This window comes from Phyllostomus hastatus, unplaced genomic scaffold, assembly GCF_019186645.2.
Source record: "Phyllostomus hastatus isolate PE091 unplaced genomic scaffold, TTU_PhHast_1.1 phas_contig_209, whole genome shotgun sequence".
NCBI lineage: Eukaryota > Metazoa > Chordata > Mammalia > Chiroptera > Phyllostomidae > Phyllostomus > Phyllostomus hastatus.
The window spans coordinates 2,783,535-2,807,386 of NW_025333735.1; the positions used below are offsets into that span (position 1 = coordinate 2,783,535).

Here is a 23,852-nt window from a genome sequence, read left to right on the forward strand (position 1 = left end):
ATAAAATCAGAAATAAAGGAGAAGTTACAAGTGATACTGATACCACAGAAATACAAAGGATCATACGAGACTATTGGGCAATTATGGACCAACACCTTGTACAACCTAGAAAAAAATGAGTAAATTCCTAGAAACATACAATCTTTGAAGGCTAAATCATGAAGAAATAGAAAACTTGAGTAGAAAAATTATTAGTAAGGAGATTGAATCAGTAATCAGAAACTCCCCAACAAACAGCCCCCACTATTGTGGCTCAGTTGGTTGGGTGTCTTCCTGCAAACTGAAATGTCACTGGATGGATTCCCAGTCAGGTCACATACCTGGGTTGTAGGTTCGATCCTGGGTCTGGGTGCTTATGGTAGGCAACCAGTCAATGTCTCTTACATCAGTGTTTCTCCCCTGTCTTTCACCCTCCCTTCCCCTCTTTCTAGAAAAAAAAAAACCCATCCCAATAAACAAAAGTCTAGGACCAGATGGCTTCCAGATGGCTTCCCTGGTGAATTCTACTGAACATTTAAGGAAGATTTAATACCAATCCTTTTCAAACTCTTCTGAAAGTTGAAGTGAAGAGAATTCTTCCAAACTCATTTTATGAAGCCATCCTTTCCCTGATACTATAACCAGATAAGGACATCACAAGAAAAGAAAATTACAGGCCAGTATCTGTGATGAATATAGATGCAAAAATTCTCAACAAGATATTAGGAAACTGAATTCAGCAACACATTAAAAGATCATCCACCATGGTCAATTGAGATTCATTCTAGGGGTGCAAGGATGATTCAACACCTGCAAATCAATCACCATGATACACCACATTAACAAAATGAAAGATAAAAATCATATGGTTATCTTAATAGATGTATAGAAAAGCATTTGACAAAACTTAACATCCATTTGTGATTTATAAAACATCCCAAAAAATTGAGTATAAAAGGAACATACCTCAATATAATAATACAGAAAACATCATACTAACATCACACTTGGGTGAAAAGCTGAAAGTCTTTCCTCTAAATCGAGGAAGAAGACAAGGATGCCCATTCTCACCCATTTTAGTTAGGCAAGAAAGGAAATGGCATCCAAGTTGAATAGGAAGAAGTAATACTGTCTCTATTTGTGGATGACCTAATTTTGTATGTAGAAAATCCTAGATATCCAGGCAAAAAACTGTTACAGCTGATCAACTAATTCAGTAAAGTTGCAAAATATAAAATCAATATACAAAAATTTTTATACTAACTGTTAACTTTCATAGAGAGAAATTAAGAAAACCATTACATTTCTAATTACATAGAAAATAATGAAATACCTAGGAATAAATTTGACCAAGGAAGTGAAAACTGTAAGACATTGGCTAAAAACATTGAAGAAAACACAAATAAATGAAACTATATTCCAAATTTAAGTATTAGAAGAATTATTATTGTTAAAATGTCTATATTACCCAGGCAACCTACAGATTCAATGCAATCCCTATTAAATTCTAATGGCACTTTTCACAGGAAGGGAATAAACAATTCTAAAATTTGTATGGAACTGCAAAGGACCCCAAATAGCCAAGAGCAATCTTGAGAAACAAGAACAAAGCTAAAGGCATCACACTTCCTGTTTTCCAATGTTACTACAAAGCTAGAGTAAACAAATATTATTGTATGGGCATAAAAGCAGAAGCATAGACCAACAAAACAGAATAGAGAGAACCTAGGAATAATTCTGCATATTAATGGTCAATCAATTTGTGACAGAGGGGGCAAGATATGCAGTGGAGAAAGGACAGTCTCTTCAAAAGATGGGACTAAGAAAACTGGATGGCCACATGCAAAAGTAGGAAATATCTTATGCCATACAGAATCAATATCTTATGCCATACAGAAAAATTAATTCAGCATGGATTAAATACTTGAGTGTAAGACATAAACCTATAAAGCTCCTAGAAAAAAAACATGGGCAGTAAGCTTTTTAACATTAGTCTTAGCAATGATTCTTTGACAGGATTCCAAAAGCAAAGGCAAAAAAAGCATAAATATACAGTTGGGACTACATCAAACTAAAAAGCTCCTGCAAAAGAAACCATCAACAAAGTGAAAAGAAAGCTTTCTGACTGGAAGAAAATATTTGCAAATCATGTATCTGATAAGGGGTTAATATCCAAAATACATAAAGAACTCATATAACTGAGTAGCAAAAAAAGAGACCATCTAATTTTTAAAATTGGATAGAGTATCTGAATAGTCATTTTTCCAAAGAAGACAGATGGCCAATAGGCATATAAAAAGATACTTCATTAATCATCAAACAAATGCAAATCAAAACTAAAGTGAAATATCAGCCCTGGCTGGTGTGGCTCAGTGCATTGAGCACTGGCCTACAAACCACAGGGTTGCTGGTTCAATTCCCAGTCAGGGCACATGCCTGGGTTGCAGGCCAGGTCCTCAGTTGGAGACACTCAAGAGACTACCACTCACTGATGTTTCTCTCCTTCTTTTTCTCTGTCTAAAAATAAAATAAATAAAATCTTTTTTAATCAAAATAAATAAAATCTTTAAAAAATAAAAAAATAAAGTGAAATATCACTTCACACCAGTTAGAATGACTATTATGAAGAAAAGAAAAAGTGTTAGTGAGGATGTGGAGAAAAGGAAACCCTCATGCACTATTGGTAGGAAGGTACAAGGTCTGTCCAGAAAGTATTCAGCCATTTAATATGAAAAATAGAGACATTTGTTGAAGAAGATACAAGAAACATTGTACATAGAACAATGATGCCTCAGTCCCTTTCAAAGTAGGCACCTTGGGACCTCACACAGTTCTCTAGATCATTAGCTGCCCTGTTGTATTTTCCTAAATCTCATGGACAGTCTGAAATCTGTTCCCTTTCAAAGGTGATTTTAGTTTTGAGAAAGGCCAGGTGTCACAGGGCACCAGATCTGGGCTGTAGGGGGTCTGAGTCACCTGTGTGATTTGATGTTTCACCAAAAAACTCTGCACGAGATGTGATGCATTGTCATGGTGAAACTGCCAATCACCAGTTGCCCATAGCTGCAGCCTTCTGAATCATTCAAATAGTTTCTGAGGAGGCATGTTCAAGCTTAACACAAAATTTGATGCAGATTTATTGCTCTGCTCGCTGAGCCATTATGAATGCAATGGTCACACAGTACACAGTACACATGCTCACTCAACAATATCTACCACCTCCACTGACTAGTACAGTGAAGTTGCCATTGTTCACACAGGTGCATCCCAGTCCACTCTAATTAGCTGCCAGGTTTCATAGGTGGCACACAAACCATTCTTGTTAAATTAACAATGAATGGACTTTTTCCTGACAGACCTCATAAATTGGTGCAGCCACTATGGAAAACAGTATGGAGGTTCCTCAAAAGATCAAAAGTAGAACTACCATATGATCCAGCTATTCCACTTCTGGGTATTTATCCAAAGGAAACAAATATACTAATTTGAAAAATACACAGAGGTGGACAAAAATGGACTTATAGTTGTAATACAAATAAATAATACAATAATACCCTGTTTTGGGTACTCACAAAAAAAAATAGGCAAACCTACTTTTGCTCACCCCTCTATGCACCCTGTTTACTGAAGCATTATTTATAATCACCACATTATGAAAAACTCAAATGTCACTAATGGATGAATGGATAAAGATAGTGTCATACACACACATGTACACACACATACACAATGGAAAACTACTTATCCATAAAAAATAATTAAATCTTGCCATTTGCTGAAACATGGGTGGACCTTGAGGGTATTATGCTAAGTGAAATAAAGCAGACAGAGAAAGAAAAGAGAAATACTGTACAATTTCACTTATGAGTGGATTCTAAGAAAACAAGCCAAAATCAAACTCAGATATAGGTTGGTGGTTGCCGGAGGGAAAGGCCCAGTTAGGGGCTGGGTGAATTTGGTGAAAGGGGTCCAAGAGATAGAAACTTCCCATCATAAAATAAATGTTATGGGGAAGTTATATACAACATGGTGACTATAGTCAACAATATTGTATTGCCTAATTAAAGTAGCTGAGAGGATAAACCTTGAAAGTTCTCATCACAAGGAAAAATTATGTAACTTCATATGGTGATGAATGGTAACTAAATTTATTGTTGTAATAGTTTCACAGTGTATACAAATATTGAGTCATTATGTTGTACACCTGAAACTGATATAATGTTATGTGTCAATTATACCTCAATTTAAAAAGAGAGGCTGTGAACACCACAGTTTTTACATCTACTGGATTGTAAATTCCACAAGGACAGGGCCTGTGTTTAAATTTGAAACTCAGTGCCTTTCAGCACCAGGCCTGTCACATACTCGACATTCATATATGTTTGTTTTTGGCTGAATAGATTAATCACTTCTGATGTGAAGTCATAGGCTGGACCTATACTAAAGGGATTTTACTCAAAGATAAAATTTAGGATTAGTTAAAATGAAACATAATGATTATAGATTATTTAAAACCAGGACATTGTGCTAGCAATGTAACGTGTATATTTTCTGTTGTATGTTTTTCCTAAAAGGGACCTGTTGGTTTACCTGGAGAAGTTGGGATGGTTGGAGGCATTGGTGAAAAGGTAATTTCTTTCATTATTTTGTTAAGCAATGAGACTTTTAAGCTATACTCAAGAATAGGTATTCATATGATATTTTATGTTAATTAGAAATCACCCATAATTTCATACTCATTAGCTATATCAAATCTCTTAAATATATTGAAATATAGCTAATAGCATATATGCTTCTAATTTTTAAAGCACAGAGTACATTTGGGTTGTAATGATGTGGCTGAAGAGAAGAGTTGAGACTGATGGTCTAGGTTTATGACTGGAAAATATTTAAATCTACTTTACGAGAGCAAGCCCCCTAAAGGGAGCAGTTTTGAAACAGAAAATAGGATATCACTACCAGATCGAAGTCTCAGTCACAATCATACTTGCACTCGGAAACTAGTATGCTGTTATTTATGGACGTTTCTGGCTATGGTGATGGAAGTTGTCATCCACTTAAAGGTTACTTAGAACTCATTACTTCAGGAGTGGCCTTTACTTATTGAGTTTGAAATATTAGGAGAATTTTTTTAAAAATAAGAGTAATTTTTTTACTTGAAATCAACAAGGGCATTATTTTTTAAAGGAATCTTATAATTGACTAGTAGGTTATAAACTACTGGATCTTTGACTGAAACCTGATTTGCTGAATATGAATTGTAGGCATGATTGTCTAGTACAATTACTACACCAGACTACTGTTGTGAATAGTAGAACTAGGACTAGAAGTAAATTAGATAATATTCTAGTTATTTTCACCTGAATTTTTAAGTCAAACAACATATGTAATATTAATCACTTTCCTACACTCAAACTGGTTACTTCCCAATTATTCTATTTCAATTAGTGTGTCTTACACCCACTTATTCCTCCAGTCTTCCAGAACAGAGTGAACCCATCTTGAGTTTCTCTTTTCCTACTTCCTCTATGCATAATCTTTCAGTAAGTCTCAGAGATTTTCCTTTGCAATTCATCCTTTCCAATAGTCCAAAGCCACCCCCTCAGGCATACTCTTAGCAATTTATCTTAAATGTACTCTCTATTGTATTTGCTCTGTCCTTTCCTGGCATACTCTACATTCTCCATACTGTGAGCAGAAGACTCATATTGATGGGTCATGATGAAACATTTTGAAAAACTTCATTGGCTCCCTGTTGTTGACCCTATGAATTTCTCTACTTATCTGTCAAAATACTACATAATTTTGGTCTAACCAGTTTATTCTACCAATTCTCTAATATTCTCCAATATAAACCTTTCTTTTCTATTCCTGTTCTTATTGTTTTCTTAGGTTAGAGAATCTTCTCCCCTCCATTTCTTTAAAGCCTAACTGTAGGACTCAAATAAATTCCCACCTCTTCCATAAAGTCTTCCCACATTTCCCTGATCCTTCTTGATTTTTCCCATCCTAAATTTAGAATAAGTAGCACACAACTCAAATTTTAATTGTCTTGTTGTTGATTTACCTTTGTGAATGCTGTGCCTCCAATTACTTAAAGGTAGACTTTAAGTCAAATTTCTGTTATATTTCTCCTCTCACTTAGTGCATTAAAAGTATTTAATAAGTCCTGACTGGTATGGCTCAGTTGGCTAGGTGACATCCCACAAAGCAAAAGATGGCTGGTTTGATTCTCAATCAGGGCACAGGCCTTGGTTGCAGGTTCAGTTGCTATTTGGGGCATTTGTGAGAGACAACCAATTGTTTGCCTTGCACATTGATGTTTCTGTCCCTCTCTCCCTCCCTCCCTTCCCCTCTCTCTAAAAATAAATAAAATCTTTAAAAGTAAGTAAAAGTGCTAATATAAACTTATTGATTTTTAAATTAACAATATGACAAGTATAAGATGAGCTCAGTTCATACAATTTAGATAGTTTTATAATTTTTCACTTTGATTTAGTTACTTCTGTATTGGGTCAAATTTTCTACACTAACATTTTGACAATCCTAAGGATTTTAAAATGAATCATTCTAGTTCTTTTAATCTGCTAGGGATATTTTTTATTTTCATGATCATCCAAAATTATTTCTGTGAATAAAATTTTGTTGAGTAGTTATATTTTAGCTAAGTTTCATAGCATATTTTGATACTTTTACTATTCTTATGTTTTATATGTGGCAAAATTGTAAGCATTTCTACTTAGAAACTTTAACATGTGATACATATTCAATTTTAAATCATAGTTATATTTTCTTAATTTTAATAAGACTTTTAATATCCCTTGAAAAATATCTTAAGAGGATTTCTGTTGTATTAAAATCTAACAACTTTAGGGTAAAAATGCAAAATTTTAAATTTAAAAAATATATTCTTCCATGGTTCAAAATAAAATAAAATAAAATAAAATGATAAAAATTATAAATTAGAATAACAAGTACATGTAAGTTATGATTCTGATGGACAGTTTTTCAGTCTAAGCTTAGGTCAATTATGACTAACTAACCTTCCTTAATGTTTCTCTTCTTTCTTTGTGTTAAAAGGGAGAGCGTGGAAGTCCGGGCCCAGTAGGTCCCCAGGGGGAAAAGGGCGCTATGGTAAGAGTTCAGTGATTTGAAAGATACGTTTCCAAAGAACATTACAAAGTTGAGACATTCCAGAGGTGAAATTGTCTTGAATGAAAGAAATTTAAGTGAAAAATGCCATTTTATAGTAAATTACCATTAGAATTTTCTTCTCCTTTAAATGGCTTACCTTCTAGAAGGCTCTATGGCACTAAAAAGCCCGCAAATCAGATGCCCTGGTCAGGTGTTTCTAAATTGACGGGAACTGGAACAGATGATTATTATCAATTGCTTTCAGAAAATATATCGTGATGGATCTAGTGGCACACAACACTGCCTACAAATTTATTTTACCTAAGTTATTCCTTAATTTTGACTTCTATATTATCAGAAAAGCAGCATGAAGTTGGGGTTTTTTGTTTTGTTTTTTGTTTGCTTGTTTGTTTAGCTATTTGCGGTTGTTCCAGCAAGAAATTTAAATGCCCATAGACTAATCAGCTTTAGGAACTATTACATCCTAAGACATTCCCTGAATCCATGCTAATACCATAGAGGGTGTGGTTCTTCTAAAAACTGGACAGCTAGAAGGTTTGTACACATTCACATTAATTAATTATGGAATTCCGTGGCCCTTGAAAATGGTATGATCTCATAAACTATATAACAAACTTCAGAAGATAAATTATTCTTCTCTTCTCAATAGGGTACTATGTGTGATTCTGCCTAGTCAATTTCTTTTGTAGGCAAAGACTTTCTAATAACAGGATACACAGCTTTTATGTAATTATTTTTTTACTTCTATTGTCTATCTGTAGAACATTTTCTGTGGCCTCTTACATCTTGGATAAGAGAGAAAAATCTTATCAAACCATCACTTTTTATTACTATTTATAATTTACTGGTTTTTATTCAATGAGACTGAGTTATAATAGAGAGTTTATATCTTTTATATTTTTATTCAAATTATAGGGATATCCAGGTCCTCCTGGGATTCCAGGACCTGTTGGTCCACTGGGCTTACCTGTAAGTACAGAAGACTTTATATCCCTTTCTAGAATGTCTATTTAAATTTAAATCTATCATTTTGGTTATGCTATATATTTTTTTTGTTTTTATGCAGAATAAGTAATGTGTAAACTAACTGCTGCTTTTCTCCTGAATCAATGCAAAACACTCCAGAATATGTTATGGGATCTTGAACTTCCTCACCTCTACTTGTTATATTATTTACTGTTATTATATTATATTACAAGTGAACTTGTAATAGTACAACCAGTCTCAATTCTGCTGCCTAAAACTAAAAAAAAAAATCACTTAAGCTTTCTTTTGAATAACCACATACAAGAAAACAAGATCAGTAATCAGGGTTAGAAGTGAGGTCAACTGAGCATGCAAATCACAAGCGTAAGTCCCAACATATTTTTGGGGAATTTGCAAATATTTTTAGCCAAACACAATTCACAGATACTCAAAATACTCTATTTTTGAGTATTCTGAAAAACTCTATTTTTGTTTGAAATAGAAGATGAAATCTTGTCTCTTAAGGGATAAAGTTTTCTTATCAAAATTTAACAGTGATTGTGAACTTAAATAGGAAAAAGGTCAGCCTTCACAATCCCATAAGCAAAACTGTTCTTATCAGAAATAGTTTATGCTATTTTGTGAAGCATGTGTTTTGAATGCAAGCCTGATGTTGTAGTACAGTGAATAACGTGGTGTTGACTTCTAAAAATAGGAAAGCTGATCTAGCAGCAGTTGTCAGCCTTTTTCTTCATGTACGATAATAAATAAATTTGAGGTCCTGTAAAAGTTCACTGTTTTTACCTACCTAATGTTATGTAGATAAATAATTTTTGTTTTCTAATTATAGTCTTTATTGAAGACTATGAAGCAAGGGTGTCAAACTCATTTTCACTGGGAGCCACATCAGCCTCACAGTTGCCTTCAAAGGGCCAAATGTAATGTCAACTCCTGAACAGTTAAGGAGTAGTTACATTTATACAGTCCTAAAATTGTCTCAACCCTTTGAAGGTAACCATGAGGCTGATGTGGCCCCTGGTGAAAAGGAGTTTGACACCCCTGCTATACAGCATAAAAATAATTCATTGTAATTGACTTAATAGTAACTTAATTTTTATTTTAGGCTCTTTTTGTGGCATAGTAACTTGAAACATTTTGTGGCTTTTTTCATAGTAACAGAAAAAATATATTTTTATGTCATGAGGTTATCATAAATGTCTAGAATAATAGGGAAGAGAACTCACAGTGCCAGCTGTTGCTTCTTCAGCAAACCAGGCAGGTTCGACTGGTCACACTGGCTAAGCTGGCGCCTCTCTCCACTACTGCTCCACACATGTTCCTCCAGAAAACTGCTTCTTTAGTGAATATTAAAAGCTTCCTTTTCATTGTTCAAGGTATAAATGCCTAGAAATGAAACTTCTTCAAATAGTAGGAAACATCAAAAGCATAATATTAGAGGAGGAAAATATGGTATTTTTAAATAATTAAAAAGCACATTTTAATTATTTTGGAAAATATGTATTTTTTAAATAATTAAAGCACATTTTAAGGAGACTAATCAATTTTATTTTAAGAATTCCCCAGGAGAATTACATGTCACAAGAAATGTCATAGCTATTATTCTGGTAACATGCCTACAAATTCTGTAACTGATTTTTAAATTTTCAACATGTAGGGTCACGTGGGGGCAAGAGGACCTCCTGGGAGTCAAGGTCCGAAAGGCCAAAGAGTAAGTTACCTGATGAAGAAAGTACCTTAACTTCAAATGATGACTTCATAGTGATGCGTTCAACAAAATAACTTCATATATTCCAGACTGTGCTTAGATACTGTTGGATTTTCCCCTTGTTTTCATTGTATTAGATGAGCTACCTACATATATTGACTCATAATCATGTGTATTTACAAAACTATACATTTCTGTTCTATTTGCAACAAGTTTCACTAATTCATACAGTATTCTTTTTTACTCCCAACTTCCAGTTTCATTCTTTGAGGGAACTGTAAATGTGAAGACGTTTAAATACATTATTTTTATACTAACAAAAGGCTCACATAGTAAGGAATAGTAACACCATGACAAAATCAGAGCAGTGGGAAGTAAAATGAAGATATACACGATGAACAAGAGCTTTTTAATGGTAAATCAGAGTGACATAACCATCACTATCTAATAATTATGCATATGGAATTAAATGAAAAATCTTTTTTTTCTTTAAAGAAATAAGAATCACAATCTGTTGCATGCCTGTCACATGCCTGGCACTTTTACATATATCGTCTTAGTTAATACTCAAAGCCACACTAACAAGGGGAGGCAGCGTCCCAGGTATTGTACTGCAGTCAAAGAGAATGGCCCCAGAGAGGTTTAGTGCACAGACACACGCAGAAATGGCACAACTAGAGTTCAGACCTTAATGTGCCTGGTGCCAAAGCCGGTGCCTATTCAACACCACATGGAATATCAATCATTATTTTCTCCTTGATCGTTTTGAATATGTGGGCTTTACAAATTCTCTTGTCTCCCTTGCCTTTATCTTGACTTTTATAGCCAGTGAAGAAAATACTTTTAAATTTTAAGAACATGCCTCCATCTGACAAAAGTTAAAAGCAAAACAAAAATTGCTGTCTTCCAGTTGGCAAATGGGAGAAAAGTGTTAGAAGTGTTCGGTTTGAAATAATAGCTGTAATTTCATGTCCTATGTTTTAGGTGAAGACTGAAGACTGAGAGTACATTTGTCATATTATTTCTTTTCTAAAACATGTTTTTCCATACTGGGTGATAGAGTTACAGTCTATAAATAATTGTGATGGCCACATCTGTTTTAGCCCAAACGAGATTTAAAACAATAAAATAAAAAAGAACAGTAGATGATCTGTACTTAAACTGTCACTTAGTGGTCTGTGTCCTGCCAGCGTGCAGTACTTGGTCAGGTCAAATGTGTTTATTCAACTTTGTATTAGTCACAGTGGGAGAGTTCAACCAGTTTTGTGACACGTGAAAAAAAGAAGTACTGCTCGTGCTTCTTGTTAATTGAGATCTTACTGAGTATCCAGTCAGAAGCCACGTACCCAAGCAAGATCTGCTCCTGAACCACTTGTGCTGTGCCTTCTCATAAGTCACGTGGGACGTCCGTTTGCACTGTGATTTCTGACCTCTGCATGTTCTCTGGGTAGATTTTTCCTATTTCCTGACTTGCCACATTGTCCTCAACTCACCTCCTCAAGGATCTGTCTTCCTCTCATCCTCCAAATACATTTTCCTGATTCTCTCCCAAAATGGCTTCTCACAGTTATTTAAAGTTCAGCCAGTGCTTTTTAAACGAGGAGACTTTGGGGTTTTGTTTAGAACAAAAATGCTTTCTTTACAGGAAATTATTTCAGGCTGTCAGTGAACCTTGGGAATACGAAAAAGAACTGAAGACTAGAATATTTGAGGAAGAATATAATATTAGGAACTTCCATTCTAGTTGCTACCTGGCATCTCTCTGTTTCTACTCTTTTTCCCATCAGTCCTTTTCTACCGTGGGTATGATCTCGGTACCCTAAATTGACCCTTCCCAGTGTTTTTTACTCAGAAAAAAAATGATAAATATGTTCAGCCCACTGAGATAAATGTAAAGGTATCTGTCTGGGAGCTCCTGAGCCCCAGCCCTTCCCTGACATCCCAAAAGGGAGGGATCCATTATTTCCAGCACATTTGTAACGCCTTGGAGGCCCACGATTGTGTCCCAGTACACTGATGGCTTATTTGCTCTGACACCACACCGAGAACTCTCATTATGGAACTGGTGCTTTGACACCCCTACTGTTCTGCCTGTGATTTACGCTGTTAAGGAAGGCCATGTGAATATCAGGAAGGGTAGGACTACTTCTCAGAGGTCTTCCTGCCCATCTGCTTCTCTCCTGCCCATCCATCTGATTCTAACATTTATTGATTTCCTCCATTTTGTCATACCATCTTCTAGTACCATGGAAGGTTCAAGTTAACTATCCCTTAAAACTAGATCACATACTAACTTATACTCTAGTGGCTTTTGAAGTGTTGTGCAGTATTGGCACTTTTCCAGAGGCTAGAGAAATCTTAGGCAATCAATAATGTCTGCCATCTCAGGAAACAACCTAAATAACTTAGCATTAGGAAATTTTTTCTAGTGTATTTTCTGAAGGTTATCTAATCATGACTCATATAGCTGCAAAAGATATACAAGACTGGCTAAAAATATTATCCTTATAGTTTGAGATTCTTAGATGGGAAGGTTGGCATAAATTTAAAGTATTTGCATTCATCCTAGTACTCTAAGCATTGCTTCCCCCTGCGAAATTTAGCTGAGGAATAGTTATATAAGTGAAGTAAAGTAATTTAATATGTCAAAACTTATTAACATAATATGCACAGGCATAGCCCTCATACAGAAAATATAGGATAGCGGATTCTCTCTTGCAGTACCAGAAAGGTAGTGGCTTAGCCTTCTGGATCACCAAGAATAAGTACAACCTGAGCTGTTGTCCCTTGTGGCTAAATAAGTCATCTCCAATATACACTTCTCTGTCCAGCTGCCCTGACAGGAGAGAGAACACTCAGAGCAAAGTTAACCTCCTCACCTTTCTTTCCCATGTTGACCCTGAGACAACTTAAAATCTTGTACTCTTTCTCTAGAGGAAAAGCATACAACTGAGTAATTTGTATTCTGATTATGGTACTTAAGAACTAAGTGGAGCCCTGGTGGTATGGTTCAGTGTATTGAGTGCCAGCCTGCTAACCAAAGGGTTGCTGGTTCAATTCCCAGTCAGGGCACATGCCTGGACTGCAGGCCAGGTCCCCAGTAGGGGGGCACACAAGAGGTAACCACCCATTGACGTTTCTCTCCCTCTCTTTCTCTCTTCCTTCCCCTCTCTCTAGAAATAAATAAATAAAATCTTTAGAAAAATATATTTCTAAAAAAAGTAGGGATAAAAAATTGAAATAACTATATTAGCAATATGTAATGTTTTAAGATTTTCTAGGCAAGATGAAGAATGGATAGAACTATAAAAAATGTGAACCATGGCTTTTTCAGGGAATTGCATACCATATTGGAAAAGCAAGTGTCAGGGTTTGTATTTAGATTCAGTGTTGGTAATACCTGAAGCACTCCCAGTGGTAGAGAAGAGTGTCTTCCATGGTTTCTTCATTTGAAACATCTATAACAAGAATAGAATCAAAGATTTTTTCTACAAGATGAAAGATAGTGTTAGTTTTTGTTTAAGATAACATTATGTTTAAGTTATATTAGTCAAGAGCCAGAAAAGACTGCCAGGCAGAATTAGATAGACATCTGAGTAATTTAAAATTAATAGAAGGGTCAAGCAAAGACATATGCTTAAAAGAAAATATGAATATACTAAATCTAAGTTAGACATTTGTTCTGTCAATAAATGCTGTTTATTTTATTCATAGATGCTCCAGCTTATTAAAAATTATTACAAGGATGATAGAGATGGATTTGGAATTCTCAGAAAAGTCTTTCTAAGTAAACTAGTGTACAGTTTATATTCATCTTAATTATAGGTTCTTAATTTTAATTGTAGCATTTGTATGAAGTAGTGGTTCTGTTTCCTATCATGTAATGCATTTAGGATTATATTGATTATTCAGGAATTTTGTCTACTCTTTAAAATTATTGCCTACAAATGAAGTACCAAGCATGCTTATTAGTTTACGTAGGTGGGCTATCAGACTTTATTCCAGCCTTTAAAAGCTACAAAAAGCCAATTTCTATTTTTCTAAAAGATGGTAAAGGGATTAGAATTTTTTATCCAGGATATATACTCCAAGAACTTTATAGATAAGTAGATATTTTAAAGCAGGTATTAGAAAAGGAACTTTAAATCCAATTAGGTGCCTATTACATTATTTGTATGACTTTCTTCGAGTTTGTCCTAAAACTTACTTTATCTGAGGAGTCTGAGAAGGCATATACACTAACCCAGAAATAACTTCTATAACCAATATCAAAGTGAAACTTAAAGGTGCTGGAAAAAAATAAGAATAAGAAAGAACATTCTGATAAAGCTAGCTTTTACTTAGTTCACTGATCCTTGACTAAAGTTATAGAGTACCGAACTTCCCTAGACTTCTACCAGCCTTACTTAACCTTCTGACTAGCAACCTTAGGCTTTATAGCCTTTAATTAATGTAACTGCTAATTGCTACACTTAGACTTTTTAAAATTGTGCTTATCTTTGCCATCACTGGAGTAGCAGAAACTTCTGTTTCCTTATTTCCTGTGTAGTCCTGGGTTAGTAAATGAAAGTATTTTTGTTTATTGATTTATTTTTAAATAGTATGTTTTTATTGAATTCATTGGGGTGATACTGGTTAATAAAATTATATAGGTTTCAGGTACACAACTCTATAATACATTATCTGAATATTGTATTGTGTGTTCACTGCCCCAAGGCAAGTCTGCTAATGTGAAAGTATTTTTAAAAGTAAAAGTATGTTTTGGTGTAAAACTTTGAATGGTTATCATTACTACATGTATTTACTCAATTTTGGAAGGCGTTCCTTTTGATTATAATGTATCATCTATCACTTTACTTGTAAATGTGTAATAGTCATTTCGTAACCTCTTCTAAACTTCAGGTCCTCTATTTTAGCCTGAATTCACTTGCTAACAATGTTAACCTTTATTTCAACATTTGAAAATGATTATGAACATAATAAAGCACAATTACTCAAAAGCCTTGGATATTTAAACATCCTGTAAATCAGGCAGCTCACTGAAATCTGCAGGTTTCAGTCTCTGCATCTTAAGAAGCAGGGTCGGTCCAATTCCATCTTGACAGCAGGTGTTTTCGGGGCTGAGGCAGAAACCGGCAGTTAATTATGAGCCTTTTCTTCTTGATCTGGATGCAACCTTTTCTACATATATATCTAGGAAGCCACTTCACCTGATCTCACGAAGAAATGAGACTTATTTGTCATCTTTGACAAAACAGTCTTTCTTTGAAAATTCTAAATTTACAGTTCTGTGTTGGGGAAGGGACAAACTGCTACCATTTAACCCTAGACACAGTGACTCCTGACTCTCTGGCCCAGGGCTTGGCCACGTCTGCCTCATCGTGGCTGCTTGTCTTGAGTCACTCTCATTATCTTCTCCTCATTCCCTCGTTTTCATGCCCAACAAATTTACATTTCCAATTTGCTTTTTTTAATTAGTGCTGTCATTATTCTACCAGTTACTTACTAACAAAATATCCAAGAAAGACAGAAATTCCAGGTTACAAAGGAGTTAAAATGTCTAATTATACCAGTGGACACATTTTCAGTCTAGATTTTACTTGTGTACTGTGACATTTTAGAATGTTAGCCATTCGTTCTTTTTCATACTCTCTCAACCACATTCTGTTATTATTCCAAAAGATTTTGCAAAGTATTTTCTAAAAGGCAGAGAAGGAAAATATACATGGAAGGTGCCAGAGACAGAGAATTAATACAGGCTGCTGAATTTTTGAGATGGTGATTATTAGAGCAAGGTCCTGAGGGCTCTCTGCTCTGGAAATTCTGGAATCATCTTTTAACCATTGTTTGTTTTAACTAAATTTATCAAGGTAACCTTGGTTAGTAACATTATATAAATTTCATGTGTACAATTTATGTATGTATGTCTACTCTGTTATGTGTTCCGCACCCAAAAGTCTAGTCTCCTTTCGTCTCATCTGCCTTTTTTTAAAATCACCATTGGCTACTTAATTGTCGAACATTCCAAGCGTTCCCCCACCTCAGGACCTTTGCAGTTGTTATTTCTCCTGCCAGAATGATCTTCGCCAAGTTATTTGCACAGCCTGCCATCGCAGCTCCTTCGCGTTTCCACCTTCGTGTCGCTGCAGAGAGACTCCTCAGGCCAGCGATCTTAACAGGGCTGTCCACTTGCATTTTCTCTGGCCCCTTAACCTCTTTGTTATTCTTTGTTACAATTGACTACCTATTGTCATTTTATACTTAATTTTATATATTTATTTGCTTGTCTGTGGATTCAGGGATTTGTCTCTTCTCCCTACCATATGCTCTGGGCCTAAAATCAGGCACAGTAAATGTTGAAGGAGTAACACACTTTGAAAGTCACTTACCTGTTAAATTCAGCCCATACGCTTCAACTTGACATTCAAATTCCTGCACGGTAAGACTGTAACTTAGTTTTACAGTTTTATGGGAAAAGAGGGCAGAAACAGTTGGAGGACAGATCATAGTATACCTTAAATACAGACTGAGAAATTTTCAGGCTAGAGCTTCGGCTATAACTTTAGTATGACCAGCGGAGCTGTAGGTTCCACACAGAGCATGTCTTCTCTCCAATCTCATGGATGTGCCCAGAAGGATCAGAGAATGAATGCAGGTACCCTGAGAACATCCAGGAAGAGAGCCCTATTATAGGATGCAGCTTTATTGTAAATAAAGCTAAACTAAGCTGACGTCAGGTGGAGCACAAGAGAAGGTGCGGAAGCCCAGGGGGCTCCTTCAAATCATCATGCTGAATTGGTACATTTGTGTCAGTCTTTGGTATAGAAATCTGCAGCACCTCCTCATTGTCTACTAATTTAAATATAAACTCGAGTCCTTCACCTTTTAAGTCCCAGTCTTCACACAATTATTTCTTAGTATAGAAATACTAAAAAAAAAAAAAATACATGTAATCAATGACTCAACTAAACAAACTACTTTTTTTCATTTTTGGTTATCTTTTTTCCTGCTTCTGTACCCTTTCCTTATACTGTCTCTATGTAGAGCTTCTTCAAAGAGCACGATCTCCAGCTGTCAAAATACCTACATTCCCCTTATAAGCATGTGAAAGCTCTCTGCCTCCTTTGAATCCTTTTTTGCATTTAAAATGCCTATCTCTTCTTATCTTATAGTCATTTATATAATTTGCCCTATTCTCTACATTTCAACATGGAGAAACTTTCTTAAAATTGTATATCCCCATAACACCTAATGCAGAACCTTTTCCCAGTTGATATTCAGTTAATGGTTGTAGAATTGAATTCACTCCCTTGAAAATGACTTTAAGGTCTTCCAAGGACGGTTATAATTTAGACAGGGGGAGAATAACTTTTGCAACCAGAGCTTCTTCATAAGTAATTACTGGATGAATGTTGATAGTAACTTAGCTGGGAAGTTTCAAAATTGCACAAATATTCCCAGCAGCATCTCCCCCTATTCTGTGCCTTTGCGCCTCCCAGCAACTGTTGTCAAGCTCGTGCATAGCAGGCACAATGCAACCATCACTCATTTTCTAATAAAGTGGAAGGAGAGCTATTTCAAAGATTTAAAACCTAAGATGGTTGTTTGGACAAACAAACCAGCCACTTTTAAATTAATTTAGAATTGTTTTTAGAATAAATCCTGAATGACTGCTGAATAAGTGATAAGGTGAACAAAACACTCAAATCATAAACCTATACTTTAGCCACCTTAACAAATGAATCGCCAGTTTTTGTGATCACCTGATTTACTATTTGGCATTAAATCTTAAAAACACTGTCTTGATTTGCTGATGCACATGGGGTCGTCCATGCACCCAGCTGTATTCTTTTCCATGGTCATGGCACAGAAACAAGCAGGAGTTCATCAACAAAAAAGGAATGTCTTCATCTGCAAGGGCACATAACAGTAAAAAGGGAACATTTCTAATTAACAACAAGACATTTTTTTCCATCTCTAGGGACCAAGAGGGACAGATGGTCTCCCAGGGGAACAAGGTATACAGGGTGCCAAGGTAATCTCTGATTTTCTCATTTCATATTACAGTTATTTTGAGCCCATATATTCTACCTGTCTAAAAACTGATGCATTCCCCTATAAAAATGGGGTTCTAAATTTTCTCTTAGTCTAAATACAAAACATATATAAAATTTTTACCACACACAGAAATGTTTTCTCTTTAGTGTTGAACTATATACTTGATGTCTTAATTTTGTGGATGTGCATGTATCGGGCATGTATAACTCTAATTACACTCATTAACCCACTCGGTGCTGATCCTTTGTTAGGGTGAAAAAGGAGACCAAGGAAAAAGAGGGCCTTATGGTCTTACCGTAAGTAGTAGAACATTTCCCATTAAAGATAAACATTTGAAATCTTCCATCTTGGGGGCTATGTGGTTAATGTTCTGTGAGGAAGCCACATGACCCAAGCACTCTCTTCCTTATGCAGGGTAAGACTGGAAACCCGGGAGAGAGAGGAGTTCAAGGGAAACCAGTAAGTAATTAAAAATAAGCTATGAACAACATCTGTTTACTGTCTTCTCTGACATAACTGCTGTTTAGTATTTAGTATGTTAGACTAACAATGCAAGTTCTTCCTTCAGTCATTAGATCAGTGTTTTAATTTGAGCAAGTTGCTTATTCATTCTGGGCCCCGGTTGTACCTACCTATAAACAGATAATTGATAACTTCTACCTTTACCTCACCATAGTTATGGTTAGTATTTATGTAAAATCCATTTCAAAATAAAATGATGTGATATGATATAAATATAATGGAATATTAATAAAGCCAGCACGACAAGAAACTTCTCTGAAGCTTCTTGCCCAGTTTCGTTTTATTTCAACGTGAGTGGTGTGTAGGCCCTTGTGGTGCGGAGCTGAGTGTGCGTGCCATTCGCTCTCCCCGGGTGCCGCGCTGAGAGTTTTCAGTCTTCCATGGTACTAGACACTTTCTGTCATCAAACGTCGTTTCAGTAGTGTACAGGTTTTTCTCTGAGAGGCAACAAGTTCTGTGAGTATCATCATTAACTGAGGGGCAAAACTGTTCTTAAAAAAATTAAAAAGTACACATACACATATGTACACAGATACACAAATATATGATATCACATGTGTAATTTTGAACACATAAGCTTAAATGTATAGTTATTTTTGTTACTTTCATTTGGAATCATAATTTTAATTATTGTATTTTGATTTTTCATACATATAAGTCTATATAATTAATTTTTTAGAATTAGATCATTTAAATAGCCTGCACCTGAAGAGTCAGAAAAGGGTAAGAAAAAAATGTTTGAACTGCCAGTGTCATTAATGTCACTGCATTTACTTGTTCCTCTCTGAACTCTGCTGCCCCCTGCCTGTTGTTTTTCATTACAACACTATATCTGAGAGCAGTCAAACCTGCAATAGCAGATCTAACAGAGAAAAATGATTGCATCCAGGAAAAGAGCTTTTGTGACATTATATTATTAGTGATGTAATCCCCAAAGAATATTCTTTGAGTATTAATAGTCATCATCTGAGTTCCTGTTGTATTAATGTAAATGGCATTTGTGTTGACTCTTTTCATTTTGCTACAATGTACACAAAGTTAATATGTTGTAATGAGTGAACAAACTTAGAGCTCACAAAATTCAAGTTTATCAGATATTTCTAGATAAGTGTAAAATTTGATATTTGGTTTTCTCAATCATATATAAAATTTACTAGTACCATTTTGCAACCATAGCTTATGGCAAGCAGATGTCATAGACTACTGGAAGAGTAAAGTTACTTTAGTGGATGAAATGGGTTGGATATTAAACCAGAGTTTATAATAGTTTTGAGGTTTACTTAGTCTATATCTACTTTGTCTTCTTCCTCTTTATTGAATGGAAATAGACTTTTGAGAGCTTAAGGAAGCTAGTATCAATCAGTCCAAGATATCTGGATAGTCCTGAAGATTTATTTGCTTCCACACAGTAATTAATCTCAGTGTCTCTAGTCATTTATGCACTGTCAACAAACAGGCAGTGCCGAGAAATACAGAGACACTGGAAGTCATATCAACCTTTGTTCTGCAATGTGTGTTCCTATTAGCTATATGTATAGTCTCAGTTAAATAAGTTAGCTCTCTGGATCATATTTTCCTCACCTGTAAAATAGAGGTATCTCTAAATTGCCACAATTCTAAAACTATGTATTTGTTAGCACAGATAGCACTCTGCTAGTCCCGATTACCAGAAGTATATTTGTCCCCACACAAAACTGTTTCCACACACACGTCTCAAAGGGAGAATCAGTGGGGAAAGCCATGATCCACTGTGTCACTGAGGTAATGAAACTTGAGTAGCTGTGTTTAGTTTTCTAAGTCTTGTACAAACTATAATAATTTGTACTTTTTTATCTACGTATTTTCCAGTTGATAAGATTAGGGGGTTAAATCTCCTGCTGTGACTGTTTCTCACCATTTCTGTCAAATTCTGTTTATGTATTTTAAAACTTTATTTTTAAAGTATTCACATTATAATTATGATGTGTTCCTGATCACCTGATTCTTTTATCATTACATCATGTTCTTCTATATCACTGGTAAAGCTTTTTATTCCTGATAATACTATTTGTTTTAAAATCTACTGTTTGTAGATTTTATTACACTTATTATACTTGCCTTTCTCATAGCGTATCTTTTCCATTCAGTTACTTTCAACCCATCTGTGCCTTGATATTTAAAGTGAATGTCTTATATTTGGGTCTTACTTTTTTATTCATTCTGATAATCTCTGCCTTTTAATTAGTGTTTGGCTCATGTCCATTTAATGTAACAATTGATGTGGTTGCATTCAGGTCTGTCATTTTATAGTTGATTTTTCTTTGTCATGGTGGTCGTGTTTTTGTTCAGTGCCTTCTTTTGGCATTGAATAATTTTGAGAACTTTGTTTTCATTTAATTATTGGCTTTTTAGCTATACTTCTCATTATTATTTTTAAATGGTTATGCCAGATCAAAAGTAGGCAAACTTTCTGTGAACTGCAACAAAATTAATATTTTAAACATTGTGGGTTGTATGTTCTCCATCACAACTACTCAACTCTGTCATTGTAGCATGAAAGCAGCCATAAACAGTATGTAAGGGAATGACTATGCCTCTGTTCCAATAAAACTTTATTTATAAAAATAGATGATGTTCAGATTTGACTGTAATTTGCCATCCCCTGGTTTAAGGGTTACAATATGCATCCTAACTTTCCATAGTCCACTTAGAGTTAATATAATATAATGTGCTACTCAACTTACAATGAAGTTATAGCCTGACAAACCCATCATAAGTTAAAAATACTGGAAATTGGCAATATGTCTAACCAACCAAACATGATAGCTTATCCTAGCCTACCTTAAACATGTTCACAATACTTACATTAGCCCACAGTTGGGCAAAATCATCTAACACAATGAATGCACTGTAGGCTATTGGTTGTTTACCCTTATGATTACATGTCTGACTGGGAGCTGTGGCTCCCTGCCCCCACACCCAGCATCATGAAAGGCTATTGTATTGCATATTGTCAGCCAGGGAAAGTTAAAAACTCAAAATTGGAAGTACTGAATGCATATCATTTTGACACCATTGTAAAGTCAAAAACCAAAAGTTGATCCATCGTGGACCATGTGTAATGCTTAGCATAATTTTAAGGAACTGAAACCATATAGCCCATTTACCAGCATCGTTATTTTATGCTATAATTATTCTATGTATTTTATATATGTGTATATATGTATATATATGCATATATATACACATATGTTATAAACCCCATATTGCAAAGTTAAAATTTCACTTCAATATAAATAAAATACTTGTCCTTTAATTAAGTAAAATATGTGCTTTAGAGATACTTAGGAGAAAGTAGTGTTTTTTAATTTATCATGCATTTACTCTTTTGGTGCTTTTCATTCCTTTCTGTAATCAGTACTGCCAAACAGTGTCATTTCTCTGTAACCCATAGAACTGCCTTTTGATTTCGTATAGTCAACTTCTTCTAGTGATTAATTCTCTTAGTTTTGTTTATGAGAATGTCTTTATTTCAGCTTCATTCTTGTAAGATGTTTTCACTTGTTGTAGAATCCTGGATTGATGGACTTTTATTTGTTTTTATTCAATGCTGAAAAATTGATATGTCACTCTCTTTTGACCCCCATTATTTTTATGAGAAGTCTCCTCTTATCTCTATCATTATTCCCCTGTATATAATGTAACATTTTTCTCTAGCTGCTTTCAAGAATCACTCTTGATCTTCGGTTTTTAGCAATTTTACTATGATGTACCTAGACAGATTTGCTTCACATATATCCAGCTGGAAGTTTGCTGAGCTTCTTGGGTAGATAAATTGCTGTTTTCAGTAAATTGGAAATTTTTCAGTTTTGTTTTTTCAGATGCTTTTCTACCCTCTCTTCTCTCTCCTTTCCTTCTTAGATGCCAATTAAATACATGTCAAGTATTCAATATCATCCCTTAGGTCTGGGGGCCCTATACATTCATATTTCAGTTTTTTCCCACTGTTTTATTTTTTTTAATTAGATAAACCCATTCTATCTTTAGTCACTTGTTAAATGCATTGAGTGAAATTTTATTTATGGTATTGTATTTTTAAGTTTTGCCTCAGATACTTAATTTTCAGTTCTATAATTTCCATTGGTTTTTTTTTACAGATGCAATTTCTTTTTTTGAGATTTCCTATCTGCTTATTCATTATAAGCATGTTTATAGTTACATTATTGAGCACACTTATGATAGCTAACATCTTTGTAATTTTGGGTTTGGGTTCCATTAATTGCCATTTCTTATGAATATGGGAAAATATTCTGTCCAGTAATTTGGAATTATATCATGGACATTTTGAATAATGAGTTGTGGAGACTGCAAATTCTGTTATATTCCTTTGAAAAGTATTCCTTTTTAAAAAAAAAATGGCTGACAGTTAACTTGGCTAGATTCAAAGTCCAGGTCCTCTAGGCTCTGTGGTAGGTGAAACTGTCTGTTCAGTGTGTTTAATCTCGGCTTGGCTGCTTGGAGTCTGCCTCACCAGTCTGTCCTTCATTTGTTAGCAAGACATTTAAACAGAGATTATACTCAGATTTTGAGGTTTCCTCTCCCTGGCTTTTTCTTCCATCACTTTCATGGAGCTGTGGTCACTCCAAATTCTGCCTTCTGTTTCTCTATGCCAGTAAGACTATAGGTCTCCATCCTGCTTTTAAAAGCCATCCTCTATGGCTTATGCTCTGACTAAAAGCCGTTAAAAAAATCAGAAACTCACCTACTGACATTTTCTTCTATGTGTAGACTCTTCCAATCTAGTTTTTACCTATTTTTGGTCTTTCCTGAATGCCTTCAGATCTTTTTAAAAAATATTTTTGTCCTGGGTTTATAGTTTTCTGGATATAAGTTTATTTGATAGGAACTACTTGGCCAATATTAGAAGTGGAAACTATTAACAGTTCTTTTTTAAATAGAATTTTCTCTTCTTTAAATAGAAATTTCTCAAAATTCTTATAATTTCATAATTCTTATAATATAAAAAGTATATAGTATTATCTCTATTCTTTCCCATTCTTCAGAAAATGAAGCAGAATGCACACAGTTTTTATAATCCTACAGTGAAAGTATAGCCATAGAACTAATACTTATATGCTCCTTTGTTTAATGTCATGAAAAATCTATAAGGATGCTTTACATATTTGTTGAAAATAGAAAAGGTGTTGAGTGATCCCTCATTGAAATCAGTAGAAAGCAGTTTGGTATAGTGGAAGAACATGGCATTGGATCAGACATATTGGAGGTCAGATATTGGTTCTGCCACTTATTAGCTGTTTTTACTTCATACTAATTATTTAACCTTTCAGAGCCTCAGTTTCCCTGTCTTTAAAATAAGATACTCTTCATAGTTATAACAAATGATGTTTATTATTTGTTTGGCCCAGGCTCTCAATAAATAGCAACCATAACAGTCATTATCATCCTT

General features: G+C 34.8%; 1 protein-coding gene across 1 annotated transcript in view; it reads left to right on the forward strand.

Annotated features, from left to right (window-relative positions):
• COL24A1 (collagen type XXIV alpha 1 chain) overlaps nucleotides 1-23,852 on the forward strand; it is a 342,153-nt gene that overhangs the window by 193,332 nt on the left and 124,969 nt on the right. The window contains exons 26-32 of the mRNA XM_045835493.1: nucleotides 4,554-4,607; nucleotides 7,060-7,113; nucleotides 8,050-8,103; nucleotides 9,776-9,829; nucleotides 17,808-17,861; nucleotides 18,136-18,180; nucleotides 18,299-18,343. Of these exons, the coding sequence (XP_045691449.1) occupies nucleotides 4,554-4,607; nucleotides 7,060-7,113; nucleotides 8,050-8,103; nucleotides 9,776-9,829; nucleotides 17,808-17,861; nucleotides 18,136-18,180; nucleotides 18,299-18,343 (360 nt within the window). The remainder of the gene's footprint in view (nucleotides 1-4,553; nucleotides 4,608-7,059; nucleotides 7,114-8,049; nucleotides 8,104-9,775; nucleotides 9,830-17,807; nucleotides 17,862-18,135; nucleotides 18,181-18,298; nucleotides 18,344-23,852) is intronic.